The 17,376-nt window shown below is 40.9% G+C and overlaps 1 protein-coding gene across 6 annotated transcripts in view; it reads right to left on the bottom strand.

Moving 5' to 3' along the window:
- RNLS (renalase, FAD dependent amine oxidase) overlaps nucleotides 1–17,376 on the bottom strand; it is a 54,288-nt gene that overhangs the window by 36,454 nt on the left and 458 nt on the right. For 4 of the 6 annotated variants that reach the window (XM_059851063.1, XM_059851067.1, XM_059851066.1 and 1 more), the window contains exons 3-4: nucleotides 16,607–16,749; nucleotides 15,897–16,055 (exon numbers count right to left, since the gene is read on the bottom strand). In XM_059851063.1, coding sequence (XP_059707046.1) covers nucleotides 15,897–16,055; nucleotides 16,607–16,749 — 302 coding nt within the window. Of the gene's footprint in view, nucleotides 1–2,968; nucleotides 6,109–15,896; nucleotides 16,056–16,606; nucleotides 16,750–17,376 lie in introns of those variants that run through there. The other 2 variants (XM_059851068.1, XM_059851065.1) reach the window with 2 other exon arrangements.

Here is a 17,376-nt window from a genome sequence, read left to right as displayed (position 1 = left end):
GTAAAAGCAAAAAAAAAAAAAGATAAATAAATAAATCTCAGTCCCTCAGGTTCTGAGAACTTCACTTGAGGCTGAAAGTTCTCCAACTCCAAGTTCAGGCTGGAAAAACAAAAAACTTTCCCTCTGTACAGAGTGCTAACCCAGTCAATGAAATTCTGATTAAATCCTCCAAGGTTCTGTCTCTGCTGTGAAGGCAAACATCACCAAAGACAAAGAACCCCACCCCTGGATGGTCCTGAAGGTCCTTTCCTGGTGGTTCTGTGATTTTGCCAAAATCAAGATGAGCCTGGGAAGGAGGGTGCTGGAACACCAGGGATGAACAGCTGCCTGCACTGATCAAGGCTGATTAAGAAATGGAAAAAAAGAAATTTAAAAAAAAAATCTGACACTGGAGGAGTTTTCCCACAGAAGGGACTGGCTCATCCTAGTAAATATTCCAAATTACACTGAGCACACTTTGCTTTTAAAGGGATTTTTCAAATCAGTTCACAGCTGTGTCATCTTTTGTACCAGCTTTGTCAAGCCTACTAAATCAGCTTTTTTTATTTTTTTTTTTAATTTATTTACTCTGAAGTGTCTTTTTAGGGAAGGTTCAGAACTGTGCCAAGAAATAAAAGTGCCAAATCTTCTCAGACGTGAAGGTATCTTAAATAACTGGGTGGCTGTGCCTTTGATCATTTCAGGGTAGAAGGCTGGCAATGCTGCTGAGAGGAGCCATCCCCTCTGTTAGTTCAGCAGATCCTGCACTGAGACAACAGAAACATTTTGAGGCTCCCCAACCTGCCCTGCCCTGATCAGGAGTGAAGCTGTAATTGGCAAACCAAGGACTGACTGAGAGCTCCCTCTGTAACCTGATTGTGTTAATCAAGTAACAGTTGGGGGGGGAATAAAAAGGAAAAATAAATATATAAAAGGGAAAATAAAAGGGAAAAAGAGATGGTTTATCCTTCTCTTCTGCAAAGCTGATATATGCATCACCTTCCTCTTTGCTAACACCTTTTTACTACTCAGGCATCCACCACTTTTTCTTTTTCTTTCTTCTTTTTCCTCCCAACTGGCTGAAATCCAGGTGACATGCAGGTTTTGGAGGCCACAGCCTCTAGACTTTAATTTAGCTACTTGTTTTCCTAAGGGGGGGAAATCACCATTTTTTTTTGGAGCCATCCCCTCTGTTAGTTCAGCAGATCCTGCACTGAGACAACAGAAACATTTTGAGGCTCCCCAACCTGCCCTGCCCTGATCAGGAGTGAAGCTGTAATTGGCAAACCAAGGACTGACTGAGAGCTCCCTCTGCAACCTGATTGTGTTAATCAACTAACAGCTATGGGGGCAAATAAAAGGGAAAAATAAATATATAAAAGGGAAAAGAGATGGTTGACAGTAATTATCCTTCTCTTCTGCAAAGCTGATACAGGCATCATCTTCCTCTTTGCTAACACCTTTTGACTACTCAGGCATCCACCACTTTTTCTTTTTCTTTCTTCTTTTTCCTCCCAACTGACTGAAATCCAGGTGACATGCAGGTTTTGGAGGAAACAGCCTCTAGATTTCAATTTAGCTATTTGTTTTCCTAAGGTGGGGAAATCACCATTTTTTTTTGGAGCCATCCCCTCTGTTAGTTCAGCAGATCCTACACTGAGACAACAGAAACATTTTGAGGCTCCCCAACCTGCCCTGCCCTGATCAGGAGTGAAGCTGTAATTGGCAAACCAAGGACTGACTGAGAGCTCCCTCTGTAACCTGATTGAGTTAATCAACTAACAGCTATGGGGGCAAATAAAAGGGAAAAATAAATATGAAAAGAGATGGTTAACAGTAATTATCCTTCCCTTCTGCAAAGCTGATACAGGCATCATCTTCCTCTTTGCTAAAACCTTTTGACTACTCAGGCATCCACCACTTTTTCTTTTTCTTTCTTCTTTTTCCTCCCAACTGGCTGAAATCCAGGTGACATGCAGGTTTTGGAGGCCACAGCCTCTAGATTTCAATTTAGCTATTTGTTTTCCTAAGGTGGGGAAATCACCATTTTATTTTAGAGCCATCCCCTCTGTTAGTTCAGCAGATCCTGCACTGAGACAACAGAAACATTTTGAGGCTCCCCAACCTGCCCTGCCCTGATCAGGAGTGAAGCTGTAATTGGCAAACCAAGGACTGACTGAGAGCTCCCTCTGTAACCTGATTGAGTTAATCAACTAACAGCTATGGGGGCAAATAAAAGGGAAAAATAAATATATAAAAGGGAAAATAAAAGGGAAAAAGAGATGGTTTATCCTTCTCTTCTGCAAAGCTGATATATGCATCATCTTCCAACACCCTTTTACTACTCAGGCATCCACCACTTTTTCTTTTTCTTTCTTCTTTTTCCTCCCAGCTGGCTGAAATCCTGCTGTGACACAGGTGACATGCAGGTTTTGGAGGCCACAGCCTCTGGACTTTAATTTAGCTATTTGTTTTCCTACAGGGAAAAAAAACAAAAAATCAACTTTTTTTTTTTTCTTGTCCCCACCTTCAGCTGGATTTATTTATGCCCTTACCATTCCCAGCAGCTCTGCAGAACTCATTTCCCTCATTCTTTTGGCTTTCTAGGATGAAGAGGCAATTGCACCCTTCAAACCTCATCATGGGGGAAGAAACAACTGAGGCAAAATTCGAGTTATGATAAAAGGGTGAGTGCAAATTTGGCAATTCACTGTCAGCAGAATGAGCTGCACAAACTGCCAGATCCAGGGTCTTTGCAGCACAGTTTTAAAAGTAAATTTAGATTTTTTTTTTTTTTCAATACACTTTTCCAGGATTCTTTCACCCCCACTTCATCAGGGCTCTGAGAAGGCATTGCTGCATATTCATGAAAATATCCAGCACACACTGGCAAATCCTTCTGGGTTTCTTCAGCTGCTCTAATTTTCCATCAGCTTTAATACCCAGCCTTTTTTGCTGCTGACTGCTTCTCACCTCTTCCTTCTATTCCTGAATTCAGGGATTCCATATTTTATTTCCTCTTCTTCTATTTACCAAATTTCTCACAAGATAAGAACCCAAACCCAGGAATTCACAGCTGCTGACTGCCAATTTCATCTCAAACAACTGAGGGCACTCCATTTAAAATTCATTTTTTTGAGTAAAACAAATACCCAAAGTGCAGCTAAACTTTGCAGTGCACTCTTCTGGTGGAGGAAGTGCTCTAAGTGACAGAGAGGTAAAAAAGAGGCTCAAAATACCTTCCCACAGGAACAAAACTTTGCTTTTTTTTATTGCAGTCCAACCTAACCCTTATTCAGAGAGCTTCCATCAGTATTTTGAGCAATAATTCTAATTAAACCTCACTAATAACGTTGATGGGGAGGGGAAAAACCCTCTCCAAGTACAGATTTTCCCAAAAAACACACCAAAAAAAGGCAGAAGGAGCACGGAGGAGAAGCCCTGAGTGAAAAGTGGAAGTGGAAGCTCTCGTGTGGCTGTCTGTCCTTCTGGAGTGTGACTCAGCAGAGCCAAGGCTTTTGTCCTCATGCAGAAACAGAGTCCACACTGCACAGGAAGTGGCAAAAATTCCCTGTCTGGAATGTGACTGCAGCTCCAGTGGCTTCCCTGGGGGATTTCCTCAGCTGCAGATCACCACCCTGCTCCACATCAGCTGCACAGACCAGGGTAAGGCTCTGCTCTTCCTGCACCCAGTGGGGGAAAAATAAAAGAAATTTCCAGAAAAACTAGATGAGAAAATTCACTTTTGCATGGGATGACTCTGGAAAGAGCTGGATTTATCAACTGGAATACTCTGGGAGGACACAGGTACAGGACAAACCCTGTGCCTGCACCACGACCCAGTGCTGAAATTGTCACCACATAAAAGCCACCAGGTTTAAGATCAACATCTATATTTGACATGCTTGTACTTCCCTTTTTACACCAGTGCTGTCACATGCATGAATGTTAAAGGAGGCTGAAAGGGGAACATGAACAAACTGCTTTTAAACCATCAATTTAAAAAAAAAAAAGATGTTTTTAGCAGTACCAAGAGATGCAGCACTTGGATGTGATCAGACCCAGCTTATCAGCACTTTGGCAGAAAAAACAAGACAGCTACAGCTTCATTCAAGGGCAGATTTTTCTGTCCATGCACACACTGCAATGTCTGAGCTGGGACTAATTTCTGTCACTCTTCCTCTCCAAGCATTCCCATGCTATCCCCAGTGGATTTTCTGATGAGAGCACAGCATTATTCTACACCCAGAAATCACCTGCTACCCTGCAAAGCAGCATGCTCAGGGGCTGTAAAAACATCAAAGCTAATGTAAATTAGAATTAAAAATACAAGTTATTTTAATAAAAATACAAATTTAAAAGAAAACAAGAAAAGAAAAGTCAATTTTCTTTGGTTTAGTCAAGCCACGCTTATCCTCACTTTGCTGGAATAAATCTCCACCTCCATCCATGCACTCTTCCTGTTTTTATTAAAATCCTGAGTGCAGTTTTCCTTGCAGAGTGGGTGAGTGGGAGTGTGGAGCACCAGTAAACCCTGTCTCTGCACGTCACAGCTGTGAAACACATTCTAAATAAAACCATATGCTCTCAGAGGGAGAATTTCATCTCTCTCCCCTTTTGCTGCCTGCTCAGGTCGGCCCCAGTGCAGGGCTGGGGGAATGCCAAATGCATGGACAGAAAGGTTTGATGAGAAACTGATAAAAAACACACTCATTGCTTTAGTCATTCTGCAGGGAGAATGCACAGGAGACTTCATTTTAAGAAGAGTTCTGTGATTTGGCTTCTCCTCTTGTGTTCCCCCTGGAAACAGTTGGGAGTTGGTACCTGAGATGTTTTCCATTTCATCTCATGGTGATGATGGGGAGGAAGCAAACAATCAAAGAATCACAAATCCACTGTTCTAGCAAAAAAAAAAACCTTAATAACATATTTATTCTAGAGCTGGTTAGAAAGTTCTGTGGTTTGTCCTCCCATTTAGCACTTCAGTGATGCCCTGTGTGGCTCTCAGCTATGAAATTTACCAAGCCATTCTGTCAATTCTCTGTAACATTTTGCAAATTGTGCCTGGAAATCCCTGACCCCATGTTCTCCTTTTCCATTCCTCATTTTCTATCCAAACCCCTGCCTTAGGGACACAGGGAGGCTGCCCCAGGAACGTGGGGAGCAAAGATGAACCCCCTCATTCCTCCCTCCTACCAGGACTTTCAACAACACACCAAAGGGGAACTGCCAGAACTTTATTTTTTTTTTCTCTGTATAATATTTAATTTCCCATTTTGGGTTATGCAATGAGCAGCTTTTTCCTGGGTATTTTGGACACATTTAAAGCCCACTGTGTGTTACCTTTTTTTTTTTTTTTTATCTCCCATCCTTTGGCATCTCAGCTGCTGGTCAGGTTGCTCTGAAGAAAAAGGGCAAACCCAAAAGCAGCACCTTCCAATGCTGCAGGTGTGGAATGATGGGGGAGAAAAAATAAAAAGGAATATTGGGAAAGCAAGCCAGCCAGTGTGAAGGGCCAGGTTATGCAGGAGTCCTCCCCAAACCCTCAGCTGTGTGATCAGCACTGAACCCCAGGCTCAGACACTGACCAAGGGAAGACAAACTTCCCCCCAAGCTGAGGCTGCTCTGCTGAGCAAAGCACAGCCCCACTGCAGAGCTCTGACAGCTAAATGTTGTTAAATTACTGAATTTCCATCAGTAACAGGAATTTCTGCTTGTTTTTCAAGCAGCTCCCTCACTTGGTTTTCAGACCTACCTTAGACACAGCCACCACCAGAGATGGCTAAAATAATAAAAGTAAATTAAATTGAAGCTGTGTGCATTTGTAATGCTTCACCCATCACCAGCTTCACGTGGCTTCGAGGGGATCACATGCTCTGGGTGTCCTGTCTGGTTTATTTCTCCTGTTTTATCACACATTCTCTCACTGTGAGTCCTGACAGGACTCTCCAGAGGATTCAGACACGCAGCCAGGCACATGTTGGGCAAGCACAGATAAATCAAACAAGCTGTACCTGACTGCAGCTGGCCCCTCCTCTGCCAGGATTTTGCCAGCTTCCATAAATTCAGAGACACAGAAATCAAGTGCACAGCTTCAAAAGCCTGGATCTCCACTCTCCTTTTTTTAGCCTGTGAGAAGGGAAGGCACGGCTGACAAATCCCAATGCTCAAAATGTGACACACAGTGGAGGGGAGTGGGGGGAAAATAAAAATGTGATTCCTTGAAAGTTATTGACAGATCAGCTGCAACCTACCAGAGGCTGAAAAAAGGCACCAGATGGAATAAAAAATCCCTGCTATTAGTGCATCCTACCAAATGTTGTATTCTGGAGCCAAACTCTGCCCTCCTCCTGCTGCAGGGAGCTGTTTCTTGGAAAATTGATTATGCCTTTATTGGTGGTGGCTATTGACTCTAACAGATAAATGTGACAAAGGGAAAAAAAAAAACCAAAAAACAACAAAACAAAGCAGAAATACTCTCATAAAACACTGTCTAGACTTATCTGCCTTGCAAATCCCATTAAGATGAAAAAAGTTAAAACTGAACCTTAAACCCCCACAAACTGTTATTTGATATTTGACTTTACAATAAAATATAAGATATATATAAGAGATAACACACACCAAAAAAAAAAAAGTGGGGAGATAGGATTGATGGCTGAAGGAAACGTGACAGAAAAAGAAACAGAAAAGAACAAATTCTAATTTAAAATACACCAAGTAAGAATGTCTCTCATTGCCTGTAAACACACACACAGAGCAGCACAGCTCCACTGGCAGAAGATTGATGCAGGCTTAAAAAACACAAAGACAAACCCCTTAAAATCAGCACTGATGTAAACCCCAGAGCAGGCCAGCAAACCACCTGGAAATAGATACATCCTGGACAAAATATTATATCATATATAATTATATAATAATATTATTATATGTATATTACATAATTATAATTATGTAATAATTACATATAAAATAATATAACTATATAATATACTATAACTATATTATATAATAACTATATAATACTATATATTACATATAATACAATACATTAATTATACTAAAATTATACTAAAATAATAATAGATAATAGATACATCCTATATATTATATAACGAATAATCATATAATATATATTATTATATGTATATTACATAATATATAATTATGTAAGAATTATATATTATATGAATTTATATATTTCTATTTATTTCCATGTGCATTATTATATAAGTTTAAAAAGCCTGCCATAACCATGGGCTCACCCAGGATTTTAAGCAGAATAAAAATTGAGACTGGGATGCCTTGCTGGAAGCATTCTGATAGCACCACAGATATGACATTTATTAGTTTTTTTTATATATATATATATATATATATATATATATATATATATATATATACACACACACACACACACACATATATCTATATATATATGTATGTGTATGTATGTATGTATGTATTTCTATATTAAATATATTAATGTAATAAGATATAATATATAATATGTACATAAAATATAATATAATATATATTAAAATATATAAAATATATCATATATAATTAAATAATATATAGTTTATATGTATATTACATAATATAGTATGTAATTACATAATAATATATATATAAAATTAATTTATATCAATTTCTATATTTCTATTTATTTCCATTTATATTTTTATATTTATTATAGATTATACTTATTATATTTATATATTGTATTAAATATATTACAATATATATTATATTGTATATAATTATAGTATATATTATATAATTAATAATTATATATAATGTATAAGGGAAAATATTATATTATATTATATTATATTATATTATATTATATTATATTATATTATATTATATTATATTATATTATATATATTATTATATATTATTATATTACATTATATTATATTATATTATATTATATTATATTATATTATATTATATTATATTATATTATATTATATTATATTATATTATATTATATTATATTATATTATATTATATTATATTATATTATATTATATTATATTATATTATATTTTTCAGCTCTTTCCAAGAGTGCAGATGCTGACATGGCCAGGATCCTGCAGCAGCAGCACGAGGCAAGCAGACTCACACTGACATCTAAAGGTGTCCTTTACTCTCTGATGCCTCACAAAATGTCTGCAAAGGAGCAGCATCTTGTAAAAAGGTAACAAGGCAGAAAAAATGCCATTATTTGATTCTCACAATGGGTATCCAAGGCCAGGCTGGATGGGCTGGGAGAAACCTGGGACAGAGGAAGGAGTCCCTGCCCATGGAATGGGATGAGACTGAAGGTCCCTCCCAACCCTTCCTATGATTGTCTGCACATAAACCCCAATTTTGAGGTGAATTTCCTTGTTTCACTGAGAATTATGTGGTGTTTCCTTCCATCTAGAAAAGTCAGCTTTGGCTAAATTCTGTCTTAGGGGAAAAGATTGCCTCTTTTCCATGGAGTTGGGCACAAATCCCAGCTGTAGTTCAGCCACTTGAAACCAAGGGGTCATTTCAGAGTTAATATTTTTTCAGAGTTAATATTTTGGGAACAGAACTGGAGGCTCCTGCTGTGTCAGGGCTGACTCTGGAAAGCCTGACCTGCATGTCCCTGGCTCTGTGGGATAAATCAAGTGAAGAGGTGGCTGTAACCCATTTCAGCATGGTTCTTTAAAACAGAAATAATCTGTGGCAGCAGAGTCCACTGCTACGACAGGAGGTGCTTCATCAGCTGAGTCAATGAAGGTGACCACTCACACCTTCATTCCTCATCCAGCCTCTCCCATTTCCTAAATTACACCAGCCCTTGAACAGCCTGTTTCTCCTTTTTTAAACACTTACAGTGCTTTGAGCATCTGTGGAGGTGTTTGAGGGTGCCCAGGATGAGATGAGCATCCTGACTCCATGTTCCAGAGGGCTGGCTTATCATTTTATGGTATATATTATATTAAAAGAAAATTATATGTTAAAACTATGGTAAAAGAATAGAAAGGAAGGATTTCATCAGAAGGCTAGAAAAGAATGAATAATAAAATCTTGTGACTGACTGGGATTGGTCATTAAGCAAAAACAATTCACATGGAAAAACAGAAAGATGCACCTGTTGGTGAGCAACCTCCAAACCACATTCCAAGCAATCAGATAATTATTGTTTGCATTTCTTTTCTGAGGCTTCTCAGGAGAAAAATCCTGGCAAAGGGATTTTTCAGGAAATTTGTCTGTGCCAAGCATCCCTGGCAAGGTGGGTGGAGGAGGGAATTAAACCCCCAAGGAACAGCAAGGCCATCAGTGGTGAACTCAGGCTTCCAAGGCAGCACAGGTAAATCCAAAACCATCTGTCACACCTCACCTGATGGCTCAGGAAATCATTTTTGAGGTGTCTGAGGGTGAGTTGCTCCTAAGGCTTCTTTAATCCAAGAGCACACCAACATTCCTGGGAATTACAAAGCCGAGTGGGGAAAGCTTGGACAGCAGGCTCCACACAGAATTTAGGTTTGACTCAAAGCAGCCAAAACCTCATTAGGTTTAAAATCAGTATTTTTCCTCTGCTCTAATCCAGATGTGGACTGAAAAAATTACTGAGAAGTTCACAGACAGGTCCGTGGGAGGTAAAGATAATCTTTGTAAAGAATGGGCTCAATTACAGTGGTGGGAGTGGCCAGTTTAAAAAATCCAACTCTTAAAAAATCCTCTAGAAACCCACAAAACCCCATCCACACCAGAGGCACTGCCTCAGCTATGAGAATACATTTAAAAAACATTGTCCAGTGAAGGCTTTTGTCTGCCTACTCCATTGCAGCACTAAAAAATAAATGAATCCCAAAGCAAGCAATTAAATGGAAGGGCTGCTTGCAAACCTGCACCAGGGTTTTCAAGGGTTTTCAGCTCTGTAAAAGCCACAGCCTGAGTGGCAGATTTCACATCAAAAAGAGGGCTGTAAAGTTCAAATCAGCCTGTGGTCACCTTTCCACGTTTCTGTCTCTCAAGTGTGCCCAGAAGGTTTGGTACCAGCAAAGGAGGGAGAGCTTTCCCAAATATATTTTTCCAAAAAAACAAAAAAACAAAAAAACAAAAAACAAAAAAAAAAAAAAAAAACTCAAGTGAAAAACTTTAACAAAAAATTTTAAAAAATGGATTTTATTCAAAAGGAGAGGCGACACAAAAGATTATCATATATCCCAAAACCAACCATCAAAACCATTTTAGATTCAGGATCTGAAAATTCAAGGCTGGTAAAAATGCCCTAAATGGACTTGCTGAAGAATGAGATCTTACAGCACATCCCAGCCTCCTACAAGACAGAAACCAGCAGCTCATTAAACACATGTCCCACAAGACACAAATAGAGAAGTTTCAGAATTGCTCAGTTTGGTCTCATTTTTTGGCAAGGAACCTTTTTTTCCCCCCCCTTGCCTTTTATGCTCATGGCAAAAAGCAGCTTTGGAAAGATTTCTCCCTCTGAACCCAACCCCTGGAGAGAACCAAAGACTGGGGAAAAACTGAGAGGTATCTGTGTTTATTGTTGGGATAAACAAACTTCAGAGCATTTATTTGTTCTGCTCCAAGTATGTCCTGTGCTCAAATACCATCACCTTTATTATCCAGAAAATAAAAACCCCACTCTGGGCACAAGGATCAGCCGTGTGCACATCCAGCTGATCCCACATGCCTGTGGTCCCATGCTCTATTTTGGGGACTGAAATGACACAGGAGAGCTAAAAAAGCATCAGATAAAGTCTGTGTCCCAGTGCCCTGCTGCTGATGGACCCTGCCAAGCCAGCCCAGGCTGCAGTGGCAGGAGAAGCACGTCCAGGTTTAAGGAATTACAAACAGCCACATCAGGCAGACTTGAAACCCTTTTTTCCCCAAACCAGCCCAGCTAAATCAGCACAATCTGCTGCCAGTTTAATGTGCAGGTGCTCTGCAATCCCTCCTGGGACTGCACAGAAAACCTGAGCTCAGGACTCCAACCACAGCATCACCAGCATCCAGAGGGCTCAAGCACTCTCCCAGCCCCTGAGCTGCTCCCTGCCCTTGCTGGAAGAGCAGGATGTGCCAGCAAGTCTGTGGGCCACATGGTCAACTGAGGATCACACCACTGAGGCTGCTGAAAATAACTTTTTTGGGGGGGAGAGAGGGGTGGGGGGAGCGTGCCTGAGGTGCCAGAGCCAGCTGTGCTGCTGCAGCTGGAGGAAATGCTTCTGCCACGTCCCCAGGCACTGCAAGGTGGTGCTGGGACAGAGCAGGACTCACCTTACTCTCCTTTCCAGACCTCCTCTCTGCTCACACACGTGGGGGCTCATCCCCACACTCCCCACAGGGAGAGGGTCACTGGCATCAGCGTGTCTGACAGGTTTCCAATCTGCTCAAGAACTGCAGGATAACCCCATTATAATCACTGTATATTTTAAAAAGCACCTAGAAGCAGACCAGGTCTCCAATCTGCTCAAGAACTGCAGGATAACCCCATTATAATCACTGTATATTTTAAAAAGCACCTAGAAGCAGACCAGGTCTCCAATGTGCTCAAGAACTGCAGGATAACCCCATTATAATCACTGTATATTTTAAAAAGCACCTAGAAGCAGACCAGGTCTCCAATCTGCTCAAGAACTGCAGAATAAACCCATTACAAGCACAGTAGATTAAAAAAAACCCACCTAAAAACAGACTAAGCCAAACACACACGGCCTACTTTGATTTTTGATTTTTTTTTCCCCTCCTGATGTGCAGTTCCAGCTCTGGCAGCCTGTATTTTTAGAAGTACTCCCCCAGAGAGGCTACACCCGAGCTGCAGGGAGCACAGAGGAGCTGTGCCCTGCTTGGGAGGCTGTGACACAGAGCTTCTGGTGGCAGCTGCCCAGATGTGCAGTGCCACCTTCTCCTTCCTGCCTCCCTCACACCTGCCAGACCAGCCCGAGAGCAAATCCAAACCCTGCACCTCCCAAAAGAGGAAAACAAGGAGATGAGCAGAGGGGTGGATGGAGACTGGACAAGGGGGAATGGCTTCAAAGTGGGAGAAAGTAGGGTTAGAGGGAATATTGGGAGTAAGGAATTGTTCCCTGTGGGTGCCCAGAGCAGCTGGGGCTGCCCCTGGATCCCTGGCAGTGCCCAAGGCCAGGTTGGACAGGGCTTGGAGCAGCCTGGGACAGTGGAAGGTGTCCCTGCCATGGCAGGGGTGGGAATGGATGGGATTTAAGGTCCCTCCCAACCAAAACCATTCAGGGATGGCATGACAGAAGTCTCCATCTCCCTGCTGGAGTGGTGAGATCTCCTCTCAGGAGCAGAACCAAGAACTCCTCCCAGTATGTTTCCAAAAAAGCCCAAATATTTCCACACTGAGGCCTCAGCTCCCTGATAAGCAGCGAACAAACGAGTGTACATGTTTACAGTGGACATTTCAGATCTGTTAGGTAATGAGAGCTCCAAGCTGGATAAGCCCTGCTGGGATTGCTGCTTGGAACTGGAAGCACAGAATTCCGAATTCCTCGCCGTGCTCTCCAGAAATAAACCCGCTCACTCGGCGAGGACTTGGGACTGGTGAAAAATGGTCAGGGTTTGGTGCTTCCCTGACTCACACCACAAAGCCTTCCCACGCAAACAACAACTCACACCACGCAAGCCTTCCCTGTTTCACTTGCATCTCCTCATCAGCTTGTATTATTTAAAACATGTGGGGCATTCACACAGATGGAAAAGGGGGAAAAAAAAAAATAGGTCAGGCTCAGAAACAAAAGCCAAGCCATTCTGTTTTATTAGCAGCTTAAACGTGCAGAACTGTAATTTGAAATTCCAAGGGAAGCAACATAATGAAAACATTGTGAACACACAAATAACATAAAAATAAAAATAAAATTAAAATTAAAATTAAATTAAATTAAAATAAAATTAAAATAAAATAAAATAAAATAAAAATAAAATAAATTAAAATAAAATAAATTAAAATTAAAAATAAAATAAAATTAAAAATAAAATAAAATAAAATAAATTAAATTAAATAAATAAAATAAAATAAAAATAAAAATAAATAATATAAAAATAAAAGAAAATTAAATTTAAATAAAAAAATAAAATAAAATAAAAACAAAAAATAAATAAAAATAAAATAAAAAATAAAATAAAATAAAATAAAATAAATTAAATTATATTAAATAAATAAAATAAAATAAAATAAAAATTAAAAAAAATAAAATAAAATTAAATTAAAATAAAATAAATAAAATAAAATAAAAATAAAATAAAAATAAAATAAAATAAAATAAAAACTAAAATAAAATAAAAACTAAAATAAAATAAAAATAAAAAATTTCAATAAAATAAAAAATAAAATAAAATAAAAACAAAAAAATAAAATAAAATAAATAAAAATAAAATAAAATAAAAATAAAATAAAATAAAAATAAAATAAAATAAAATAAAAATAAAAATAAAATAAAATCTACTGCGAATCGCCGCTACCCTAAATTGCCACGTTGCCAAATGCCTTAAACCAAAAACCAGAACTGATAAGAAGGCTTCTCCAACTGATCTGAAAACGCACAGAAAGAACTGCACTGCTCAGTGATCATCTGGAAACTGGGCTATAAATCCAGGACTTTTCTAACATCAGCAGCCAGTGCAACAGTTCCAGCACCTCTGAAATACTGTTGGGCAATGAACAATTTGCAAAACCTCGTCCTTTCATCTGCCAAGATCCTACTTTTAAGTAAATTTATTCCTTTCCTTGAACTGGCATTACAAACCTCAGACACATTTATTCATTTCCCTTTTTTCTGCTGCACAACCCCACTCTTTACTACCAGAACACATAGAGCCCAAATCAGTGCAGTGGATTTAATTTGGTTATTCAAGCTGAATGTCTCAAACACCATTTGATTGCTGCCACCTATTGTTGTTCCAAACATGCTGCAAGGAGTTAACCCTTTGTCCAGCAGCTGCTGGAAGTCATGCTGGAAGTCATGCTGGCTCTGCTGCTGCTAAATATGCAACTAAATATGTAACTGCATAATTAGCATCTGTTTGGGTGTGGTAATTGTAGGAGGAATGAATAGAGGTTGAAAATTAAGGTGAATTTTATATATATATATATGCACACACTGAATATTGCATATTTATTTTATATCTATTTTTTATAAATTACACACTAACTTCTCCATTAACCTAAGACTTGGCTTTTCCCTCCCAAGGAGCATTAATTTCTCACACAGCCCACATAAAATGGTAATTTTAGGTTGCCAAAGGCCACTTGATTCTGTCTCCTCCTAAACACACACAGCCTCACAAGCACATCATGCTCAGGCTCATCTAAGAGGTTAAAGGACACAAAAACTATCCAGTCTAGTTTAGTCTGCTGAGTTTAAGTATTCAAACAGCAACGTGAAATTTGAGAGGTTGTTTCCAAATATTGATTTTTCCAAACATGGTGTAAATAAGTGAAAATTGTTTTCAAAAAAAAACCACATGGGGGTGGGGGGTAAAAGACCTCCTCCCTCAAACATGGTGAATTCCAGAGGGGGAAATTCCCACCTCTGGCAAGTCATTTGAATCTCCAATTCAGGCTCCAATGTCCAAGGTTAATTCCAACCCTCACTGATGGATCTAAGCATCCCCTGCCCCACCCAGCTGCTCCTTTGCTCCTTCTCCTCTCCTGCAGCCTTTGCCCACACATTAGTGCCAGCAATGCCCCACCACAATAATGCCATTTAAAAACTCATCTGGATTTCAGCTGGGAGCCCAATTATACCCAAGTGGCTCAAATCCTGTCCCCTTCCCTTTGAGAGGAATGAGGGATTTGTCTTTCCAAACCAGCTGTGGGTCTGCTGGTGGATCAAACCAGCACTGGGAGACAAGAGAAGCAATGGGGAAGGGTTCCACTGATTGATGAATGGAAAAAGAGATTTGCTTTTACTAATGAACTTTAGGTTGGCTGATCAATGAAATTAGACATTGAAAGATGAAAGAAACATTGGGGAAGAAAAAAAAACTCAGCTGGATGGACATCTGGAAGCTGGTCTCACCCAGACAGGGCAAGAGAAACAGGAAGAAGGGGAGGAGAAGACCAAACTTGCTGGATTCCCTCAGATCAAAGTCAGCCCTGCACTTACAGAGAATATGAAGAGAGGATGCTGTGGGAAGCATCTGGCAGCTCCAGCTCTCCCAAGAGCAAGTGAAACGAGCTGTTCACCTTAATGACACCTTCTGAAGGGGAGCTGCCTGCTTTCTGGACAAGAAACTATTTAATTACCCCGAGAGAAACGATTTGCAAAGATATCAGTGCCAGCTGGGCAAGGCCCTGAGATGCAGTCTGGGCAGACAGCAGAAACTCAGGGAGGCTCTGAAAAAAACACTCCCTCTGCTTTTGTTCTCTTGCACTTTTTATTTCTATTTTTTTATGCTATTTCTTGTTTTATTTTTATTTCTTTCACTATTAACCAGACCACCTCACCCGGGCCAGACCCACCATTATTTTCCAGGGTAAATGGGAGGCCTTATAAAAAGCAACTAGCAGGGAAATCCTGTTCTTACAGAATATTTACCTACTCAGGCACCAAGCCTAAAATCAGAGGTTGCAATGAAGACACTTCACAGAAATGCTCAAGAAATCTTGTGCAATTCAGTAACTATCTGCAAGCTGCACAAAGGCAAGCCCTGCTTTGGAAATCAGCAATAAAATTAAAGATCAGATTCAAAACTGACTCACCCATTTAGATATTTTATGCTGTCAAAGTGTTACAGGTATGGCCTCGAAATTACCACCTCTTATTCTCCAGCCTGTCCTGATGGAATAATGAAGCAGCTCAGACTGCTGAGTGTTATTTTTTTTGCTTCACAAGATGCTCAAATGCTATTTTAAATCCGACACCTGCCATCCTGAGGGCTGAACTTACTGCTCACAATGTCACCCTGCAGCTGGAGAATCTGTGGGACAGGCATGGTGAGAATTACCACATCGAAGTGCTCCGGGGGCCCAGCTTTCCTGGAGACTTCCCACCTGCCATCCCGCAGGGAAATGTCAGTGACCTGCTGCTCATAGGACACGTCTGCACCTGGGTGGGGGGAAAAGCAGCAGCTAAATACCTGACAGCAGGGAATTCCACAGGGAAAATGCACAGAGAGAGACTTATTGCAAGGGGGACAAGGGTCATTTACAAGATTAGGGTATAAAAAACCAGCTGATTAAAAAAAATATATATTAAAATAAATGCACTGAAGGGCCAAAGCTTGGCCAATCTCACGGCTCAAACTTTTCTGAACATAAATAAGTCACTGAACTGCACATGTGGTTGTGGCACATGACACCTAAGTTTAAACTCATTTTCCAAAGGACTCCCCACCCGGCAGGCTCACATCCCTTCCCCAAAACACAGCGTGTAGCTCTGCCCCCAGTTACACAGCAGATGTTCTGTTTGTAGAAAGACTTTTATACCTGCAGGACTTGGAAATTCACCGAGCCCACAGACACGTTCATCCACCCCAGCGACTTCCAGGCATCCATAAACCACCAAGGAACATAAACATCCTCATCAGGGATGTAAATTCGAAAGGCACCGCCAAAAACACGGCCATTAAAACCTTTCCCTTCACACAAAGGCGTTACCTGACTGCTCCAAATAGTACTTGACCACCGAGGAGATGCCCTGGGGTGCCACGAAATTACAGGAGCCTTCTCTCACCACCATTCCTTCCACGGGAGCCGTCAGTGGCTTCAGGATGCCGTGAGTGACAAGCTCCTCGTAGAAGCTAGAAAAGGAAGAAATCCACGGCAAACACAGATGAACGCACGGAAACTCGCTCCACAATCCAAGTGAAGAGCGGCCCGAATTTTACCAGGCTGCATTTCAGGGCAGGTTAGGCACCAAGGCAGCAAGAAAAGAACAAACCACCCTGCTAATTGTATTGGGCCTGGAGTAAGGCTACCTGTGAACTACCAGCAGCTCGACCCGGAGGCAGAGGGATACACAGCGGTTCCCTAAAGCTCTGAACAGCACCAGAACTCCACAGCCCCTGCGGAGCGCAGCAATATATCCAGGCGCCTGAAACGCACCTGCCTCCTCGCTGCTTTCCAGGCCAAATTTGGCATTTCCCACTTTTGTTCCCTTCCCCAGGGTACACCGAGCTACCCCTGCACCTTTCATCCCAACCCACGCAAAGCTTCCCGGCTTCCACCCCTCCGCTCCCGCCCGAAATTCCGCAGGCAGGGCAGCGAGCAAGCGGCTGCGGGGGTCTGGGTGTGGCAGGGCTTAAAGCACCTGGACACCAGCAGCGAGGTCCCTGCGTGTCCCCACGGGCCACCAAGCCCCGCGACCCCGCGGGATGGGCGGGATGGGGGCGGAATGAAGCGTTGGGGGCGGGATGGGGGCGGGATAG

Source organism: Haemorhous mexicanus, chromosome 7, assembly GCF_027477595.1.
Source record: "Haemorhous mexicanus isolate bHaeMex1 chromosome 7, bHaeMex1.pri, whole genome shotgun sequence".
NCBI lineage: Eukaryota > Metazoa > Chordata > Aves > Passeriformes > Fringillidae > Haemorhous > Haemorhous mexicanus.
This window is presented reverse-complemented; position numbering and strand designations above follow the sequence as displayed.